The sequence below is a fragment of the Panthera tigris genome, chromosome C1, assembly GCF_018350195.1.
Source record: "Panthera tigris isolate Pti1 chromosome C1, P.tigris_Pti1_mat1.1, whole genome shotgun sequence".
NCBI classification, from domain to species: domain Eukaryota; kingdom Metazoa; phylum Chordata; class Mammalia; order Carnivora; family Felidae; genus Panthera; species Panthera tigris.
In genome coordinates, this window is record NC_056667.1 from 169,010,590 (window position 1) to 169,028,640 (window position 18,051).

Sequence of the window (18,051 nt, forward strand, 5' to 3'; positions counted from 1 at the left end):
TCCACATCTCCCCTGGGATATGAATTGATGTCTCAAACTTAGATGGCTATAACTATACTCCTAGTATTCTCCCATAAATCTGCTCTACCCACAGTTTTCCCAATCTCAGTTGATAAAAACCCCATCCATTATCATTCAGGCCAAATACTTTGGAGTCCTTCTCGATTCTTATTTTTCTCATATTCTGTAACCTATGTCAGGAGAATCTGTGGCTCTTTAAAATCTTTCTAAAATCCACTCCCACTGCTATTAGAGCATTTATCACCTTATAATATACACTAATATCTTACCTTTTTATTTTTATTTTTCTCCCACAATACATTTTTAAATTTGGATGTTTTTACTGTTATATGTCAAATCCCTAGAAGATTATCTGGCATGTAAGTGGACAATATATATAATGCCTATGTATATTATATGCTATGTGCTAGAGATATATATACATATCAACAATCCCTAAGTAGCAATCCATTGACTAAATGTGACCTACTTAATCAGTGTTGTCTTGATATTTAAGTTACCTACTGTTTCATGATTATAAGCAGTGTTGTAATGAACAATGTTTGTTCATCTTTGTGCACTTCTTCAATTACCTATTTAGATGAAATAGCCATGGCAATTTTAATTTTGTTTTGCCAGATTGCCCCTACAGAAATTTCTATTTATACTGTGCCACAGTGTATGAGCATGCCTCTTCCCTTAACATAGGCTCTTGCCTTCAGTACCACAATCTCATGTTTTAGTGAGATCTTTCTGCTTTTTGATATAAAACTGCAAGCTCAGATGCAACCCTAGGAGACATACATCAGTGATTCTGGAAATACTGTAATACTGTAGTAACAGAGAGTGATGAATTAAATAGTCTTTGTCTCTCTTAAAAGCATTCAAGTTTTTAAAAAAGTAAAATAGCTTGTGGTCTGTCTCAAAGTGAATTGATTGAGAAAACATATGGTCTATGAGAAAACATATGGTCTAACATAAACATCTTCTTGGTTATCTCTTAAATACCGTTCCGTTTTCACTATTGGCAAATCTTGCCTTATGTATTCTAGCAACAGTGTTTTCTGCTTGGTGGTTTGTTTTGTTGGCCTCTGAGTTTATTTACTTGTATGACATATGTAGTTTATATCTTCTTTAAACACTCTCCTTCCCAGGTAAATTTCAGTTATAGTACTTGACATCCATCTTTTCCCCCTTTCCTAACCCGTATATTCAGCAAACATTTATTTACTGAGTCCTTATTGTCAACAAAATTGTACTGGGTAATTGGGTAGAAAATTCACTTAATTTGATAAATGTCCACACAGTATAGTGAGTCACTACAGTATGGCCCCCATTGTTTTAAGATGTGTTATTTATAACAGTGTTTTACACCATTCATATCCTAATGTAATTCTAAAACCCAAAATGCCATTATCAAAGGTAATTTTGTGGTTATCTGCCATTTAAAAGTACCCAGTATTTGTTTGCATTCCATCAATAATGAAAAAAATTCAGTTTGTAATAAACTGATTTATTGTGCAGTGACTGTAATATACTAGGTTATATTAAATTATTAATTTTGTGTCCTCAAACACATATTGGGAAATAATCCCAAAAACAAGTTTGTAACTTTGCATTAGATATAAAGAGGACTTTGGGTACTATAATTAGGTTATTTTGAGGCAGACAGAGCTATTGTCCCAACTGATGTAGTGTGTTCTGTAATTGAGAAAATGGTCACCAAATGACACTTTTTAAAAGTGATTTATGTGTATATTTTATAGGAGACATGTTCTGTGTATAATGAATAAAGAACTTTTTTAAGAGGGAGGGGAGGGAGGAAGGGAGAAATTCAGAGGTTAGACAATATCCTTTATAAATGTAAGTACCACGTTTTACTCTACAACAAACAGGTTTATAATGAGAGTCTAGTGGATTAGTCACTTACATATTTATATAAGCTGCTATAGGAGTATTTTTAGTAAAACCTTCCTAATAAATGTGACTGATGTCAATGAACTGTAGTATCATGGCATGAAAGTTTTGTTTGGGCCTTGTAAGCCCTTTGGTAACAGAAAATATTTCATATAGATCTTTAACAATATGCTAAAAATCTAAGAAAAGAAAAACAAGCTTTAAGGAAAGAAACTTAGAAAAAACCATTTTCTATTATGTTATACTCGTCATTTCTATCCAAATGGTTACTCCCATGTTGAGCACAGTTAAGCTCTGAACACCATGGTAGTTCCAACAAGTTTGTACTGGAGTTTCAGATCTTTCAAGTAGTACTTGAGTTGTAAAGTTTATAAAGCATTGGCCTTCCACAAGACATGATTAAGCGTTAAAATTAATCTGAACATGATACAGTTTTTCCCCAGTAATTCAGAGGTTACTCCACATTATCATGAGGATTATTATAGAATGCGCACCACAATTAACAGAAAATTCCATATAATGTAATTTTACATCAGTGTTTTTAAGAAACAGCCCAGTTACACAGCTTTTTAATGATTGGCAAACTATGGTACACTTTTTTAAAAATACAACATTTAGAATAAATAGCTTAAAAACTTTAACTTTTGTGATTTTTTTTTAAAGAGTTCTCTAAAAAAGGACACTAAAATAAATGGGTGTTGATTAAAAAGATTACAGTATAATTCTTTTATTTTAGTTCCTTCATTCACTGGATGCTAAAGAAATATATTTGGAAATAATGCATAATCTTCCAGATTTTGAACTACTTTCGGCAAATACACTAGAGGTAATGTTTCTATTAATAATGATAAATGGTAGTAAATGTTGGTAGCATTTCACATGTTAACATTTTAAAATCAGCATTTGTCTCATTCATCACTAGACAGAAAGTAGCAGTTTCAAAGGATTTCATATACATATCAGTTATTCTATATTAAACTCTAATTGCTGGAGTTGCAACTTCATGGTGGGTGTAGAGTTCAGGAAAACTTAACCAGTCCTGAATGACGTCTTTCAGCAGGAGTGTCAGAAAAGTCAAGATTTTTTATCACAAAGCAGCTGTGGATCTGTTTTGGAATTTTATGTTCTTGCTTATAGAACTATTTATATTGTTCACTGAGAGTTAAGCAGCTTTAGCAATACTCAGTTTGCAGTAGAATCAACTTTTTTTTTCTACTTCTTGATCCCAGAGCCTTCCAAGTCGTATCCCTACCAAACTGCTAAGCCTAAAAATAGTTTACTTCCCTACCCCCAAATTTTTAGCTATATATCATTGAAATTAGATACATTTTTTGGTACAATTGTCTGCTTTAAGATTTTATAACTTAGTGATTTTTATCTTCTTTAGTAGAGGATTGATTTACATTGCATTATTGCAAAGAAATACACAATAAGCATAAATGGGTCTGAATTTTAGACAGTATTTTGAAGTAATGGGTAGGTGGCTAAAATTTAGGTCAAAGAAATAAAGATTAGAATCCTTAGAATTTCTTGACTCTGACATTATTTTTCACTTTTTCCCCCCTTTTTATCACTTCTAAGGATCGATTGGCTCATCATCGGTGGCTCTTATTTTTTAATTTTGGAAAACATGAAAATTCAAATGATCCTGAGTTGAAGAAACTAAAAACTCTACTTAAAAGTGAACATATTCAAGTAAGGAAAATGTATTCTGCCTAGCCTTCTGCTAGTGTGCTTTCCTACTAATTTAATGTATAAAGTTATATTTTAAGGAACGTAAAAATGTTTATTTGAGATTCTAGGTTAAGAAACTCCTAAATGCTTTTGTTCTTCTTTTGTAGTTTTGTTTTTCTGTTAAAAACCAACAGCGATATCTAAAAGCAGTTAACCTTCATTTCTCTTGGATAGTTGGCATGTGATATATCTGTATCAGAAAATTTTTCTGAAATGCATACTAGAGAAGAATGTCTTCTCCTTTTTACAATTCTTGTTTCTTGGGGCATCAGAGGGGCTCAGTCGGCTAAGCATCTGACTCTTGATTTCCGCTCAGGTCGTGATCTCATGGTTCAGGAATTCGGGCCCCGTGTCAGGCTCTGCACTAGCACAGAGCCTGCCTAGGATCCTCTCCCTTGCTTTCTGCCCCTCCCCCTCTCATGCACGCATGCACTCTCTCAAAATAAATAAACATTTTTAAAAAATAAAGTAAAATTTGTATTTCTTTAATTTGTAATCATAGTTTAAAAATTAGGATATATAAAGAACAAAATGAATTAAAACAAATATTTAAAAATTACCCATATTCTCACTACTATTAATGGCTCTCCTACAAAATTTACTGTGTAACCTCTCAGACTTTTTCTGCATATGTTGTAGTATGTGGGCATAGGGATATATGTGCACATACATACATATTGTAATGGCCATTGTGATAGACATACATGTAAATTTATATATGAACTTTTTAAATAAAAATGGATTCACTATTACAGTAGTCCCTCCTTTATCTGCAGGAGATATGTTCTAAGATCCCGAGTGGATGCCTGAAACCACAGAGAGTACCAAACCCTGTATATATTATGTTTTTTCCTATACATACATACCTATAATAAAGTTTCATTCATAAATTAGGTGCAGTAAGAGATTAACAATAATAATAAGATGGATAATTAAAATAAAAGTTATGTGAATATGGGCTCTCTCTCAAAATATCTTACTGTACTGTACTCTCCCTTGTGAATTGATATGAAACCGTAAAATGCTTACATGATGAAATGAAGTGAGGTGAATAATGTAAGCGCCATGGTGTGGTGTTAAGTTACTCCCGACCTGACAGTGCTTTAGAAGAGAATCCTGTGTTCTGGACTACAGTTGGACAAATGGAAACTGAAACGACAGAAAGTAAAACCACTGATAAGTGAGGAACTACTATATTCTCTTTTGTAGAATTTTCCATTTGACAATGTCATGTATTTTCTTAAATGCCTTATAAGGTCCCTTATGCTTTTCTTATATGCATATGTATATATTTATATGTGTGTGTGTGTGTGTGTGTGTGTGTGTGTGTATAAATTTAGCCTTTAGGGATGGTGATCACTATATATATTATTAAATATATATGATGGTAAATATATTTAGATATTTAATCTATGCTAAATAGATGATAAATATCATATTTAAATATATATGATGATAAATATAGATATTTGATGATGAATATAGATACGATAATAAATACCTATATTTATCTTCATATAGATACCATCATCCCTAAAGACTAGGTAGTATTTCACTATATGATTACACCATAATTGTTTAACAGATCCATCTTATGTTTTTTCTATTTTATGTCAAAAATACGTACCGTAAAAATGCAGTATGAGGAATTTTCTTAATCAAGATTTTTTTTTTTAATTGTCCTCATTACCAGTGTCCTCCATAATGTTTATATCATTTTGTATTCTTACTGGCAACATGTGAGTAGCCATTTCTCCACACCTGTGCCAATCATGATAGTATCATTTTTTGTAATCACCATTCTTGTAGGCCAAAAGTGATATATTAATAATATTCATTTTCATTTATTTGCTTTCTAGTGAGGTTGAAAAAATCTTTTGTGATTATTAACAAATCATAATTTTTCTATTTTCTCTCTGTCTCTGGCCTGTTTTCTTTCTTCTGAAAGGAGATTTATCTTTTTATTTCTTAGTGGATCCTCTAAAATCTTGCAAATATTTTTTCATGGTTTATCATTTGCCTGTTAGTATTCTTTATGCAATTTTCTTTCACACTGTATGAAATTGTCAACCTTTCTCTTATTTCTGCTTTTGAGGTCTTAAAAAGTTTTCTATCTCTCCCACTCCAAGATTATATAAGTGTCTTCTGCATTATCAGAAGAGCGGATGTCTTAAGCAACTTCATGTTTTCTAGAATATTTTCTCTCAAGTTTTTGAACTCTCTAGGAGGCTTTGTTTTTCCTTCACTAAACTTAGTTTCAGTGTTCATTGTAAATTATTTCTATCTCTTATTTTCATGGCCAGTTAACTTCTGTTTAGAAACTGTTAGAGCAATGGCATTTCTTTATGAATATTTAAAAAATTAATATATAAGATTTTGTTTTCATCAAATTAAATTTTCTCCTTTAGGTTGGCAAGTTTGACTGTTCCTCTGCACCAGACATCTGTAGTAATCTCTATGTGTTTCAGCCATGTCTAGCAGTATTTAAAGGACAAGGAACCAAAGAATATGAAATTCATCATGGTAAGAAGGGAAAAATGATAAAAATGTGTATGTATTTTCAAATAATTTTTTATTTGTACTTTCTACCTCTTTAATTATTTTTTAACTGAAATGTAGTTGACACACAGTATTGCATTACTTTCCGGTATACAACAGTGATTCCACAACTATGTACGTTATGCTGTGCTCACCACAAGTGTAGTTCTCATCTGTCACTGTATGGTGGTATTAATAATACCTTTGACTATATTCCCTGCTCTGTACTCCATGACTTACTTAATTCCAGAGCAGGAAGTCTAGCCCCCACTCCAATTCACCCATCCCTCCAATTATCTCCCCTCTGGTAATCACCAGTTCTTTGTGTCTATGAGTCTGTTTCTACTTTGTTTTGTTTTTTAGATTCCACAAAAGTAAAATCATATGGTATTTGTCTTCTCAAACTTATTTCACTTAGCATCATTCATTTTAGGTTCATCTGTGTTGTCACAAATGGCAAGATCTCCTTCTTTTTCATCGATGAGTAATCATATTCCATTTGTGTGTGTGTTGTCTGTGTGTATATACACATCCTGTTACCCATCTATTGATGTACACTTGTGTTGCTTCCATATCTTGGCTATTGTAAATAATGCTGCAATGAGCATGGGATGCATATATCTTTTCAAATTTTGAAAAAAAAAAAAAAAAACAAATTAGTGTTTTTGTTTTCTCTGGGTAAATAACAGTAGAATTACTGGATTGTATGGCATTTTTATTTCTAATTTTTTGAGGAACCTCTATACTGTTTTCCACCTCTATACTGTTTGCCTACCAGTTCTTTTTTCTCCACATCCTTGCCAACTCTATTTCTTGCTTTTTGGTATTAGTTGTTCTGACAGGTGTAAGGTGATATCTCATCATGGTTTTGATTTGCTTTCTCTGATGATTAATGATGTTGAGCATCATTTCATTGGTTTGTTGTCCATTTATGTATGTGTCTTCTTTGGAAAAATGTCTCTTCAGGTCCTCTGCCCATTTTTAATTGGATTGTGTGTGTGTGTAGAGTTGTAGGAGTTCTTTATATAATCTGGATATTAACCCTTTATTAAGTACGTTATTTGAAAATATCTTCTCCCATTCAGTAGCTTGGCTTTTTTTTTTTTTTTTTTTTTTTTTTTTTTAATTCCTTCACTGTACAAAAGCTTTTTATTTTGGTGTAGTCCTAATAGTTTTTGCTTTTGTTTTTCTTGCCTAGTAGACAGGTCTAGAAAAATTGTTGCTAAGGTAATGTTGGAGATTACCACTTACGTTTCCTTCTAGGACTTCCATGGTTTCCGGTTTCCCATTTAGGTCTTTGATCCATTTTGAACTTATTTTTGTGTATGGTGTAAGAGAGTGGTTGAGTTTTATTCTTTTGCATGTAGCTGTCCAGTTTTCCCAGCACCACTTACTGAGGAGACTTGTCTTTTCTCCATTGTATATTCTTACCTCCTTTTTCAGAGATTGACCATACAAGCATGGGTTTATTTCTGGGCTCTCTATTCTGTTTCTTTGAACTAAGTGTATGTTTTTGTGCCAGTATCATACTGCTTTGTTTACTGCAGCTTTGTAGTGTATCTTGAAATGAGGGACCATGATACCTCTAGCTTTGTTCTTCTTTCTCAAGATTGCTTTGGCTCTTTGGGGTCTTTTGTGGTTCTTTTTACCTTGCTTTGTATAAACGTACTCACTGTAAATAACTTTGCTTTTATTAGTAAATAGGTTTCTTTTGGAGAAAGATATTTTGAATTATATTTAGTTGCTTTATTCTCTTTACTCTTCTTTTTAAAATTATTCACTTTTGGGTGCCTGGGTGTCTCAGTCGGGTAAGCTTTCGACTTCGGCTCAGGCCATGATCTGACAGCTTGTGGGTTCAAGCTCCGTGTCGGACACTGTGCTGACAGCTCAGAGCCTGGAGCCTGCTTCAGATTCTGTCTCTATCTCTCTCTCTGCCCCTCCCCCACTCATGCTCGCTCTCTCTCACAGACGCACATGTGCTCTATCTCTCAAAAATAAACATTATAAAAATAAAATAATTCACTTTTTTCTGCTATTTTAGTGTTTGAGCAAGAATGCTGGTGACATATCAGGTTAGTGCAGACTTTAAGGGTCTTGTGAACAAAGTAAACAACACCTATAGTTTTCGTTTCTAGTGTGCCAAATGTAGCATTTCAACTATGGGCATTTTTCAGATTTTTCTTCCACTAAACTACTAAATATTTCTATGACTACTTTATCTCTCTCTGTCTCCTCATTTGGCCTGATTCTTCATGTTTGTTTTTGTGTTTTAGGTAGATCAGTTATATCTGGTCTAGAAGGAGTGGCCTTCTGTAGAGAGTGTCTTGTTGGGCCCAGAAGCCCAATCCCTCCTGGCCACCAGAGCCAGGTATTCAAGGGGGGTGTCCCCTGTGTGGCTGTGTGTACCCTTCTGTTGGGCTGAGCCACATTTGCTGCGGGTATGCTGGTGGACTAGGTGAGAGACCCAGCCGTAGCTGCTGTGGTCATACTTATGGGGGGAGGGTTAGCTCCTGGCACAGCTAGCTTCAAGACTTAGTTCCTTGCTGGCTGTCAACCAAAAGCCTCAGTTCCTTATCACTTGGATCTCTCTGTAGGGCTGCTCACAGAATGACAGCTGGCTTCTCCCAGAATAATGATCAGAGAGAGATACACAGACGTAACAGCAATATCTATTATGTAATCTAATGTCAGACAGGACACACCATCATATCCACCATTTGTTGTACCCTGGTACAACACGTACAACAATGGTGTGAGTACATGAGGTAATAGTCACTGAGGACTGCCTTGGAGACTGGCTACCACCAGAGCTAAGTATGGGTTACACTTAGGAGGAACAATCTTCTGAGGTAAGAGAAAGCAATCTCTTTGCCAAGATCTAAAGTGTAAGTAATGGTTGACCAAATGAAGAGTAGCAAGCATGTTCCAAGCACAGGAACCAGCACAAGTTCTCTTAGACTCTGAGATAAGAGAGAGCCTCATCCATTCTTAGAAAGGAGGATTTCAAGATGGAATTTTGAGTGTTTGAAAGGATTGAGACTTGAGGCTGGAGAAGGCCTCAGAGTTCCAAATTCTGTGTATCATCTGTCAGGCAAAGGAATTTGGACTTTATCCTGAGGGCAAAGCAAATGCTCTCAGATTTATGCAGACATATGATTTAACTAGTGTTACATTTTAGGAAAGCAACTGGCCACCTAGAATGGATAGAAGCACAACTAGAGGAAGGGAAGGCAGATAGAAACCTGATACAGTCATTCATCTAAGAGAAGACGGCTGCCTTATCTAAATAATGGTAATGTGGTTGAAGGGACTTAGACCAACCTTTAAATACAAAGTCAGTATTTATATATAAAGTCAGTATAACTTGACAATTGTTTAGATGTGGGGAAGTAAGAGAAAGAAGCCCAAGTTTCTGACATTCACTTGGCAATTGAGTGACTGTACCATTGAGTGAAGAGGAGAACACTGAGGGGAGGAGTTGATAGGGAGTAGACATCCCCAATCTGTAGTTGAATGTAGGCCTAGGCCTCAGGAGAGGAATTTGGGCTGAAAAAGGTAGATGTAAATAATCATCATATCAACGATAGTTGAAGCCTTCAGTGAGAATGAGCTTGTGGAAGGGTGAGTAGAGAGACAAGATCAGGGCCCTAAGGATGATCAAAGATAGAGGAATGTGTAAACCAGTTCAAGAAGCTGCAGCTACAGAGTAAGAAAAAAGCAGGAGAATGTGGTATCATTTATAATTGTATTTAAATAATTGTGAAAATATTTCTTCTGTGCTGTGAATTCTCTGAGGATTGTATCTTTATTCTTGCATGCCCTATGACATTTAAAACAAGGATGACACATAATAGGTATTTGACTTAATATTGCCTATTAAGTGAATAAGTCAAAGGGCACATGGGAAAATGGACCAAGTGCTAATTGAGAAAATCATTATTTGTCAAACCAAAGAGTATATTCTTTAGGCAATAGTAAATCATCAAAGTCCTTTAAGCAAGGAATAGTGTAATCAGACAAATGTTTTTGTAAATTAACTGTGGTAGCAATGAAAAAATGGATTAGTTACGAAAGATAGTACACAAAGACCAGCTTGGTTATTGTAATAGGCAAGACGGAATTTAGGCACTAGTCTAATTGGTCTTGGTCCATGGTACACCAGCAAAGAAAGAAGGCGAGTATCACTCTGGGAAATCTTAGGCACCTGGTGGATGATTATGCCAATGCCAACATAGGGAAGGTGAGAAAAGGAGCAAGTTTGGGGGGGAATAACTCCGATTTTAATATATTTTAAATGTTTACATGACATCCATGTAAATATCTTCACTGGGCAGTTGGTAATACAGGTTTTGAATTTGTAAGGGAGGTTGAGTTGGAAGAAACAGGTTTAGTAATTAGGCAACAGTAATAGCTCGGGTAAGCATAAAGAACACAAATAGGGGCACCTGGGTGGCCCCGGTTAAGCATCTGACTTCAGCTCAGGTCATGATCTCACAGTTTGTGAGTTCAAGCCTCACGTTGGGCTCTGTGCTGATAGCTCAGACCCTGCTTCGGATTGGGTCTCCCTCTTTCTCTGCCTCTCCCCCACTTGTGTTCTGTCTCTCTCTCTCTCAAAAATATATAAACATTAAAAGAATTTTTTTTTTTTAAAGAACACAACAAATATTGCAATGAAGTGATTACTCTGCCTTTGAGGATGAAACCTCACCAAAATCAATTTGGTCAATAAGTTTATCTTCCTTTCTTTAATATTTTAAGTCTAAAAACTTTGAAATGTTTCTATGGATAGAAAGGCGGTACGTGAATTTTAATTTTTCTCTTACTCGCTTTCAAAGGAAAGAAGATTCTATATGATATACTTGCCTTTGCCAAAGAAAGTGTTAATTCTCATGTTACCACACTTGGACCTCAAAATTTTCCTGCCAATGACAAGGAACCATGGCTTGTTGATTTTTTTGCACCAGTAAGTTATTTTTATCTGTCAAATGTCAGTGTTTCAAATTTTCTCTTGTCACAGCAAAAAGACATTTGCTATATAATCTTGAACACTAGAATTGTGTTACTCAATTTTGGCCACTATCACATATTGCTTCTATGAGAGCAGGATTGTACTTGCCCCTCTAGGGATAAAATACACACACACACACGATTTACCACTAAGTATGATTTATCTAGCATATATTGCTTGTTGCAGAAATGTGGCTTTTTGTTTCATTTAGCTCAGCGCTTATGAATATTTTTTTCTTCCGTAGTGGTGTCCACCATGTCGAGCTTTGTTGCCAGAGTTACGAAAAGCATCAAAGCATCTTTATGGTCAGCTTAAGTTTGGTACACTAGATTGTACGGTTCACGAGGGACTCTGTAACATGGTAAGGCTAAGTATAAAATAGTTATTCTAATCAACATTTTTGTAAAATAGTTTTTAAGTTATACTGACAAAAGCTATCTTTCAAATGTATATCTACATTTAGAAGAGTAACATTATTTGAACAAATAATTTCAACAAAATGATATAAAATTATGATTGGATTAAAACATGAGTAGACAACATAACTGAGTGAATGTAGACATAGTCTTATTTATCAAACTTGGGAAAATATTGTTTATTTGATAAAATACATGGTCATTCAAGTATTTAAAATCTTTATGATTTTTGACGTAATATCACTTTTGGCAGTCTATAGTTTTATTCTAGGTTTTCTTCATAATTCTCTTCTAAGTGTAGTTAGTAGCTAGAAATTTTAAAAATGAACAAGCTTTTTGAAACTTTTGTATACATAAAAATATGTTCTTAGGTTAATTAATATTCATTCTTCATTCCAAGAATAACTAGAAATTATATACCTCATGATGAAAGTATATAATACCACTTATAAAACATACTTGGAACAAGTATATGAAACCTAAATCAAATCAAGCTGTGACATCAGTGTTAAGGAAATCTAATGATAGAGGAACATGTTAAGTGACACCATGGGCATGAACTCTTCAAGTCCCAGCACGTAGAGGATTTTACAGGACAAACACCTAATTTACTGGACAGATGACATTGAAAAGCAGAAGAGATTAAAGAGACTCAAAAGACATATCCTTCAAATGAAGTGTTTAGGTCTTCTTGTTTGGATGCTGCTCAAACCAAGTGCAAAAAAATGAGCAAGGAATAATTGGGGAAATTTGAACACTGACAGGGTATCTGATAATTATCAGGAATTGTTCATTTTTAGATATTAAAATGACAGTGTAGTTGCATTTCAGGGAAAGTCCTTATATTTTAAATATACTGAAATATGGATGAAATGATAAATCATCTGGAATTTGCTTTAGAATAATCTTGATGTAGGGGTAGAGTTGGAAGGGAGAATAGATGAAATAAGTGTGGTGAGCAGATGATTGTAGCTACAAGAGTACTTGAGAACTTATTGCTCTCTGATTTTGTGTGTATTTTAAATATTTTTTAAAAGGAAACTTTTTTAAAAAGAAGAAGAGAAAAGGGGGAAAGGGAAGGGAAAAGAAAACAATAGGTTTTAAAAACATAGTAGAAGTTAATGTAGGGTGAAATCTTTATGGCATCTGTGTAAGGAGTAATCTCTCAGTCCACACACACAAGGTAAAAATTAATGTGAATGATTTTAACTATATTAAATTAAAACTATTACCAAAGAAAAAGACACTATGAAGTTAAGACAACAGACTATTTGTAGCACTTGTAACTGATAAAGCATTAGTGCCAGAATATTTCAAGGCTACAAATCAATTTTTTTAAATAGACAAAATAAGAAAGTTTGTAGACTTTTTTTTTAGAAAAAGAATTCCAGCATAAAAAATGTTGCATTTCACTAGTCATCAGGAAAGTACAAATTACAGCAATCCATCAAATATACAAAAATTTAGAAATCTGACATTACAAGTATGTTGATAAATTATCCAGTCACACAATGTAATATCATAGAGCATTTAAACTAGGTCTATCTTTACCAGCATGGGTAAGTCTCAAAAATACAATGTAAGGTGACAAAAACAAGTGCATAATAGCTTACAGAGTATGACAGAATTACAGAAAATTTTTAAGTGCTCAAACATTTTACTATACTGCCCAGGGATACATAAACATATCGCAAAGGAGGAAAACATCAGTAGAATGGATATATACTTATTTGAGGACATCAATTGCTCCTACTTTCATGAAGGAAAGCAAATAGGATCAAGAAAAAAGACCTAGTAATACCAGTGTGATAAAGAAGTTAATCTTCCTTAAATATAGGGAAGGGGATGTGTGGGTATTTGTTAGATGATTTCTCTCTTCATTCTGTTTGAAATTTAACTGAACTATGTTTAAACAATAAGGCCTTTGGTTTTGAATGTCTTATATGTGACTTTGAAAAGATGCTAAGCAAGACACAAACTTAATGTGATAAACAATAATTATCTTAATTTGAATTCTTCTAGTTTTTCTTTTTATCTAAACTATTAAATATTCTTTAGATAATTGAGTAAAATGTAAGGATTTAAAACTGTGGTGTCAAATTCACCTGCAGTAGAGGCCAAGGGTCATTACTCACTAATGAGTAATTAGTTGTTGTGAAGAATAGACTAGAAACTACATGTTTAAGTGCTAAAAAGATTCCCAACACATGCTAATCAATCACTAAGTAGATTAACAAAACAACAATTATATCTGAGTTATTTGAATTTACACTCATTTTACAAATTTTGATAAATATTTCCATTGTTTTTCCTAAAATTATTTTTTAATCCTAGTCAATTTCAGAAAATTCCAATTTTCTACTGAGTGCTTATCAACTTTAAGGATGCAAAGTTTAGCTATAGTAAATTCACAAGATAGCCTTGTTAACTTTTAGAAAAGTTAAAACTTCGAAGAAATGCTTCCTGGGCCAGTGTTGATGTTACTCTGAGGAGGAACTTAACAGTATTTTGTACTATAAAAACTACCTTGAATGATGAATAAAAGATGGCCATATTCTTAGGAAATGAGTCACAATTCCTTAAAATATGGTTGTATACACATTATTATCCTTGCTCCTTTGTTTCCTTTATTTTCTTCTAGACAAATTGGAGTATTATGGTTTCAAAAACTCAAGCCAGAGATTAGCCTACTCTTTACAGCCTTATCCTCTTGGTTCAGGAGAGTAAAAAGGGCCCACACTCATAATTAGCCTTGCTCACTTTTCAGTGTTTCATTGCCCGTGGATTCTGTGGCTAATGGAGTAGCTATAAAAAGGGTAATTTATCAGTGCAACTGTAAATCCATTTTCTTTGCCAAATTTGGCCAGGCTAAAATTTTGCAATAACCCAGCAATTTAGCAATGGACTTTTTAAATGTTGTTACTTAAAAGCAAGCTGGTTATGAATTTGAAACCAATAGGTAAAATGCATAAAATCTTTCATTTGTATTCTCATTCCTAACAGTATAACATTCAGGCTTACCCAACAACAGTGGTATTCAACCAGTCCAACGTTCATGAATATGAAGGACATCACTCTGCTGAACAGATCTTGGAATTCATAGAGGTATTTTAAATTAATTTAATTTATAGTATTGTCAATTGTAGAGGTAATTTAAATCATTATTTTGAAACAGCGAGCAAGTGAGGGAGGGGCAGAGAAGAAGAGAAAGAATCCCAAGCAGGCCCCATGCTGTCATGGCAGAGCCTGATGCAGGGCTTAATCTCTTGAACCGTGAGGTCATGACCTGGGCCAAGATCAAGAGTTGGACATTTAACCAACTGAGCCACCCAGGGGCCCCTAAATTTTTTTTAAATAGTTTTTCATTTTGTGCTGTATTATTTATTATTATTTCCCCAGTGAAGCTAACACTTTTGTTAATATTACCCCATCATTGTAGACTAAAGCTTTGTTAAAACAGTATTTGGAGCAAGTGAGCTGTTAGGGAAGTTGTACAGTATCTCCATTCAGACTGTCAGGAAAATATAGAATAGTAGGCTTTTCAGTAATAATTAGAGGGTTATTTCCAAACCACTCATTGGTTCTAGAATAGAACTATATGGCCTTTGTAGACATCTAGGCACTTCTAAGCTTTTTGTCCCATCTCCGATCACCTTAAATACAGTTGCCTCTTTTCCCTACCTAAGATGATTTTAATGATACATAATAGCAAGAAAATATACCTTGATTTCAGAAGATTAATGGGCAAAGTCTAAATTAATTAGGAATCATTTGTCCTTTTTAAAATAATTCACTTTAGATTGTATTTTAAATATAAATAAGTATATTTTGATTCTTCAGAAACAGGAATTTTGGGGGGCTTCTGTGTGTCTCAGTTGGTTGAGCATCCGACTCTTGATCTCAGCTCAGGTCATGATCCCAGGGTTGTGGGATTGGGCCCCGTGTTGGTCTCCAAGCTGAGCATAGAGACTTCTTAGGATTCTGGCTCTCCCTCTGCCCCTCTCCCCCACTTGTGCTCTCTCTAAAATTAAAAACAGAAACAAAAATAAACCAGGAACTTTTCTAAGTGATAACAGTTTGTCAAGAATGTATCAATACCTTTTTATATCAGTTATAATGAAAGTTAAATTCTCTTTAGGATCTTATGAATCCTTCAGTGATCTCCCTGACACCCACCACTTTCAGTGAACTAGTTAAACAAAGAAAACATGATGAAGTCTGGATGGTTGATTTCTACTCTCCATGGTGTCATCCATGTCAAGTCCTAATGCCAGAGTGGAAAAGAATGGCCCGGGTATAGTACAGTAGTTTATTTAAATCTTAACATTTAGCATTAATGTGTATTTAACAGAATTGTTTTAAAACGGAGATGAACTCACCTCTAGATTATCACTCCCAATAGCTTTAATTACACCACTTAGATTTCAACTCTGTTTCTGTCTGATAGGTGAATGGTATAGAATAATCTACCCTTACTTTTTCCTGTGTCACTTGTTTGGTATGTATCTGACCAAATTTCTGCCAAAGTCAACCCAAAGATCCCTTTATTTTCTATTAAAATTTTTCTACTCCTTTATTTTTAGAGCTTAACAATACATTTTCTTCACAATATTGTGGGACTTAAAAAATAGCTTTGATCAGTAAAACATTTGGAATTTTAAGATTTCCTACAAATAGACATAGTGTTATAAATCATGAAAGATTGGGGAAAAGTTATTTCAATATGAGAATGGAAAATGAAATCAACTTTTATATTTCTAAGAAAAAATGAACAAATGGAAGAGTTAAAAGTGATTTCTAGTATTTAACATTTAAGATAATACAATTTTGTGCTCTTCTCAGTAAAATTTTTAAATTCAAGCATGAGTCAGTGTGCTGCAATGCATGTCTCTATTTGAAAAATAACTCTTTGAAATACCATTGCAGAGGTCTTCGTTAGTTCCTGGTTTCTAACACTTAAGTTTTAGAAATACTTCATTTCCCCCCATAAGGTACACGTATGAAATCTGTTATTTAATCTGCAGTAATTGTAGTAAGGTCTTAACTGCAACGTTACATTTTCAGTTCATTACTATATATATTCTGTTATGTTTTAAACCCTTACCCATTTTTATTTGGTGAAAATCACTGGTAAATAATATAAGAACCATCTCAAAATGATGATTTTTCTATTGTAAACATAGTTATGGAGGTAGTTTTATTGTTATCACTTTGATCTATTTTATCTCTCCTTTTTCTCTTTTATAGACATTAACTGGACTGATCAATGTGGGCAGTATAGACTGCCAACAGTATCATTCTTTTTGTGTCCAAGAAAATGTTCGGAGATACCCTGAGATAAGATTTTTTCCCCAAAAATCAAATAAAGCTTTTCAGTATCAGTAAGTGTTGCCTAAAATTTAAAGACATTTATTATAACCACTTATTTAGACAGTTAAAATTTAAAAGTTATCTTAGGGACTCCTGGCTGGTTCAGCCAGAAGAGCATGTAACTTTTGATCTTGGAGTCATGACTTCAAGCCCCATGTTGGGTGTAGAGATAAATAACTTTTTTTTTTAAAGCTTATTTATTTGTTTATCTTAACTAAATAAAAGTTAACCCAACAAACATTTTTGGGGAGTCCACCATGTTTTAAGATAGTGTGCTAAGGAGAACCTCAGAAGATGAAAAAAAAAGAATTGAACAATCCCAATGTTCATGAAGCTGGCACTCCAGTATAGAGGAAGATAAAGAGAGGAAGTACTAACATTTATTAAGTCAGTGTTTGGTTTCAGGTACTGTACTTGATCCTTTGCTCACATTATTTCCACTGGTCCTCACATATACCCTGAGAAATAAGAATTACTACCCTTTCCTACTATTACAGATAAGTAAACTGATCCACAGACCTTCCGTTAACTTTCCCAAGTCACACTGCTGCTTGGGGTTTCAGCCCAGGTCTGTGTCAGTGCCCATACTTGTTTCTACAACACCACATGGTATTTGAGGTAGACAACTCAGTGCAAGGCAGAATATAAGGAATATTCTTTGAAAAGTAAAAACAGACTATGAATTTCAAAGAAGGAAAGGATCACAACTATGAGAGGAAATCACGAAAGGCTGCATTTATGAGGTGGCTTTTGACATGGGTCTTAAAAAGTATGTAGGAATTTGATAGACATAATAACCAGAGTAAATGTTCAGAAACTGAAGTCTCGGACATTTTGAGTTTCACCATTCCCATGCTTCTATAGGAGATGTCCAGCAGGCAGCTAAACATTTAGGACTACCTGGAGCACAAAAAAACATCAAGACTAGAGAAAAATGTATTTGAGAAGCCATGTAAGCAGCGTTTGTAGCTAGGTGTAACTGAGAAGAGAGATGCTAAGTAGTCAGTCAAACTTTTAAACTGCTGCAATGAGATTGTTTTCTGAACATATCCAATAATAGGAAATAGT

General features: G+C 34.1%; 1 protein-coding gene across 2 annotated transcripts in view; it reads left to right on the forward strand.

Annotated features, from left to right (window-relative positions):
- The window catches only part of DNAJC10 (DnaJ heat shock protein family (Hsp40) member C10), a 52,197-nt gene that overhangs the window by 25,848 nt on the left and 8,298 nt on the right, over positions 1–18,051 (forward strand). For both annotated transcript variants that reach the window (XM_007083876.2, XM_007083877.3), the window contains exons 11-18: positions 2,654–2,743; positions 3,499–3,612; positions 6,060–6,174; positions 11,025–11,152; positions 11,442–11,558; positions 14,617–14,718; positions 15,752–15,907; positions 16,861–16,994. In XM_007083876.2, the coding sequence (XP_007083938.2) occupies positions 2,654–2,743; positions 3,499–3,612; positions 6,060–6,174; positions 11,025–11,152; positions 11,442–11,558; positions 14,617–14,718; positions 15,752–15,907; positions 16,861–16,994 (956 nt within the window). The remainder of the gene's footprint in view (positions 1–2,653; positions 2,744–3,498; positions 3,613–6,059; positions 6,175–11,024; positions 11,153–11,441; positions 11,559–14,616; positions 14,719–15,751; positions 15,908–16,860; positions 16,995–18,051) is intronic.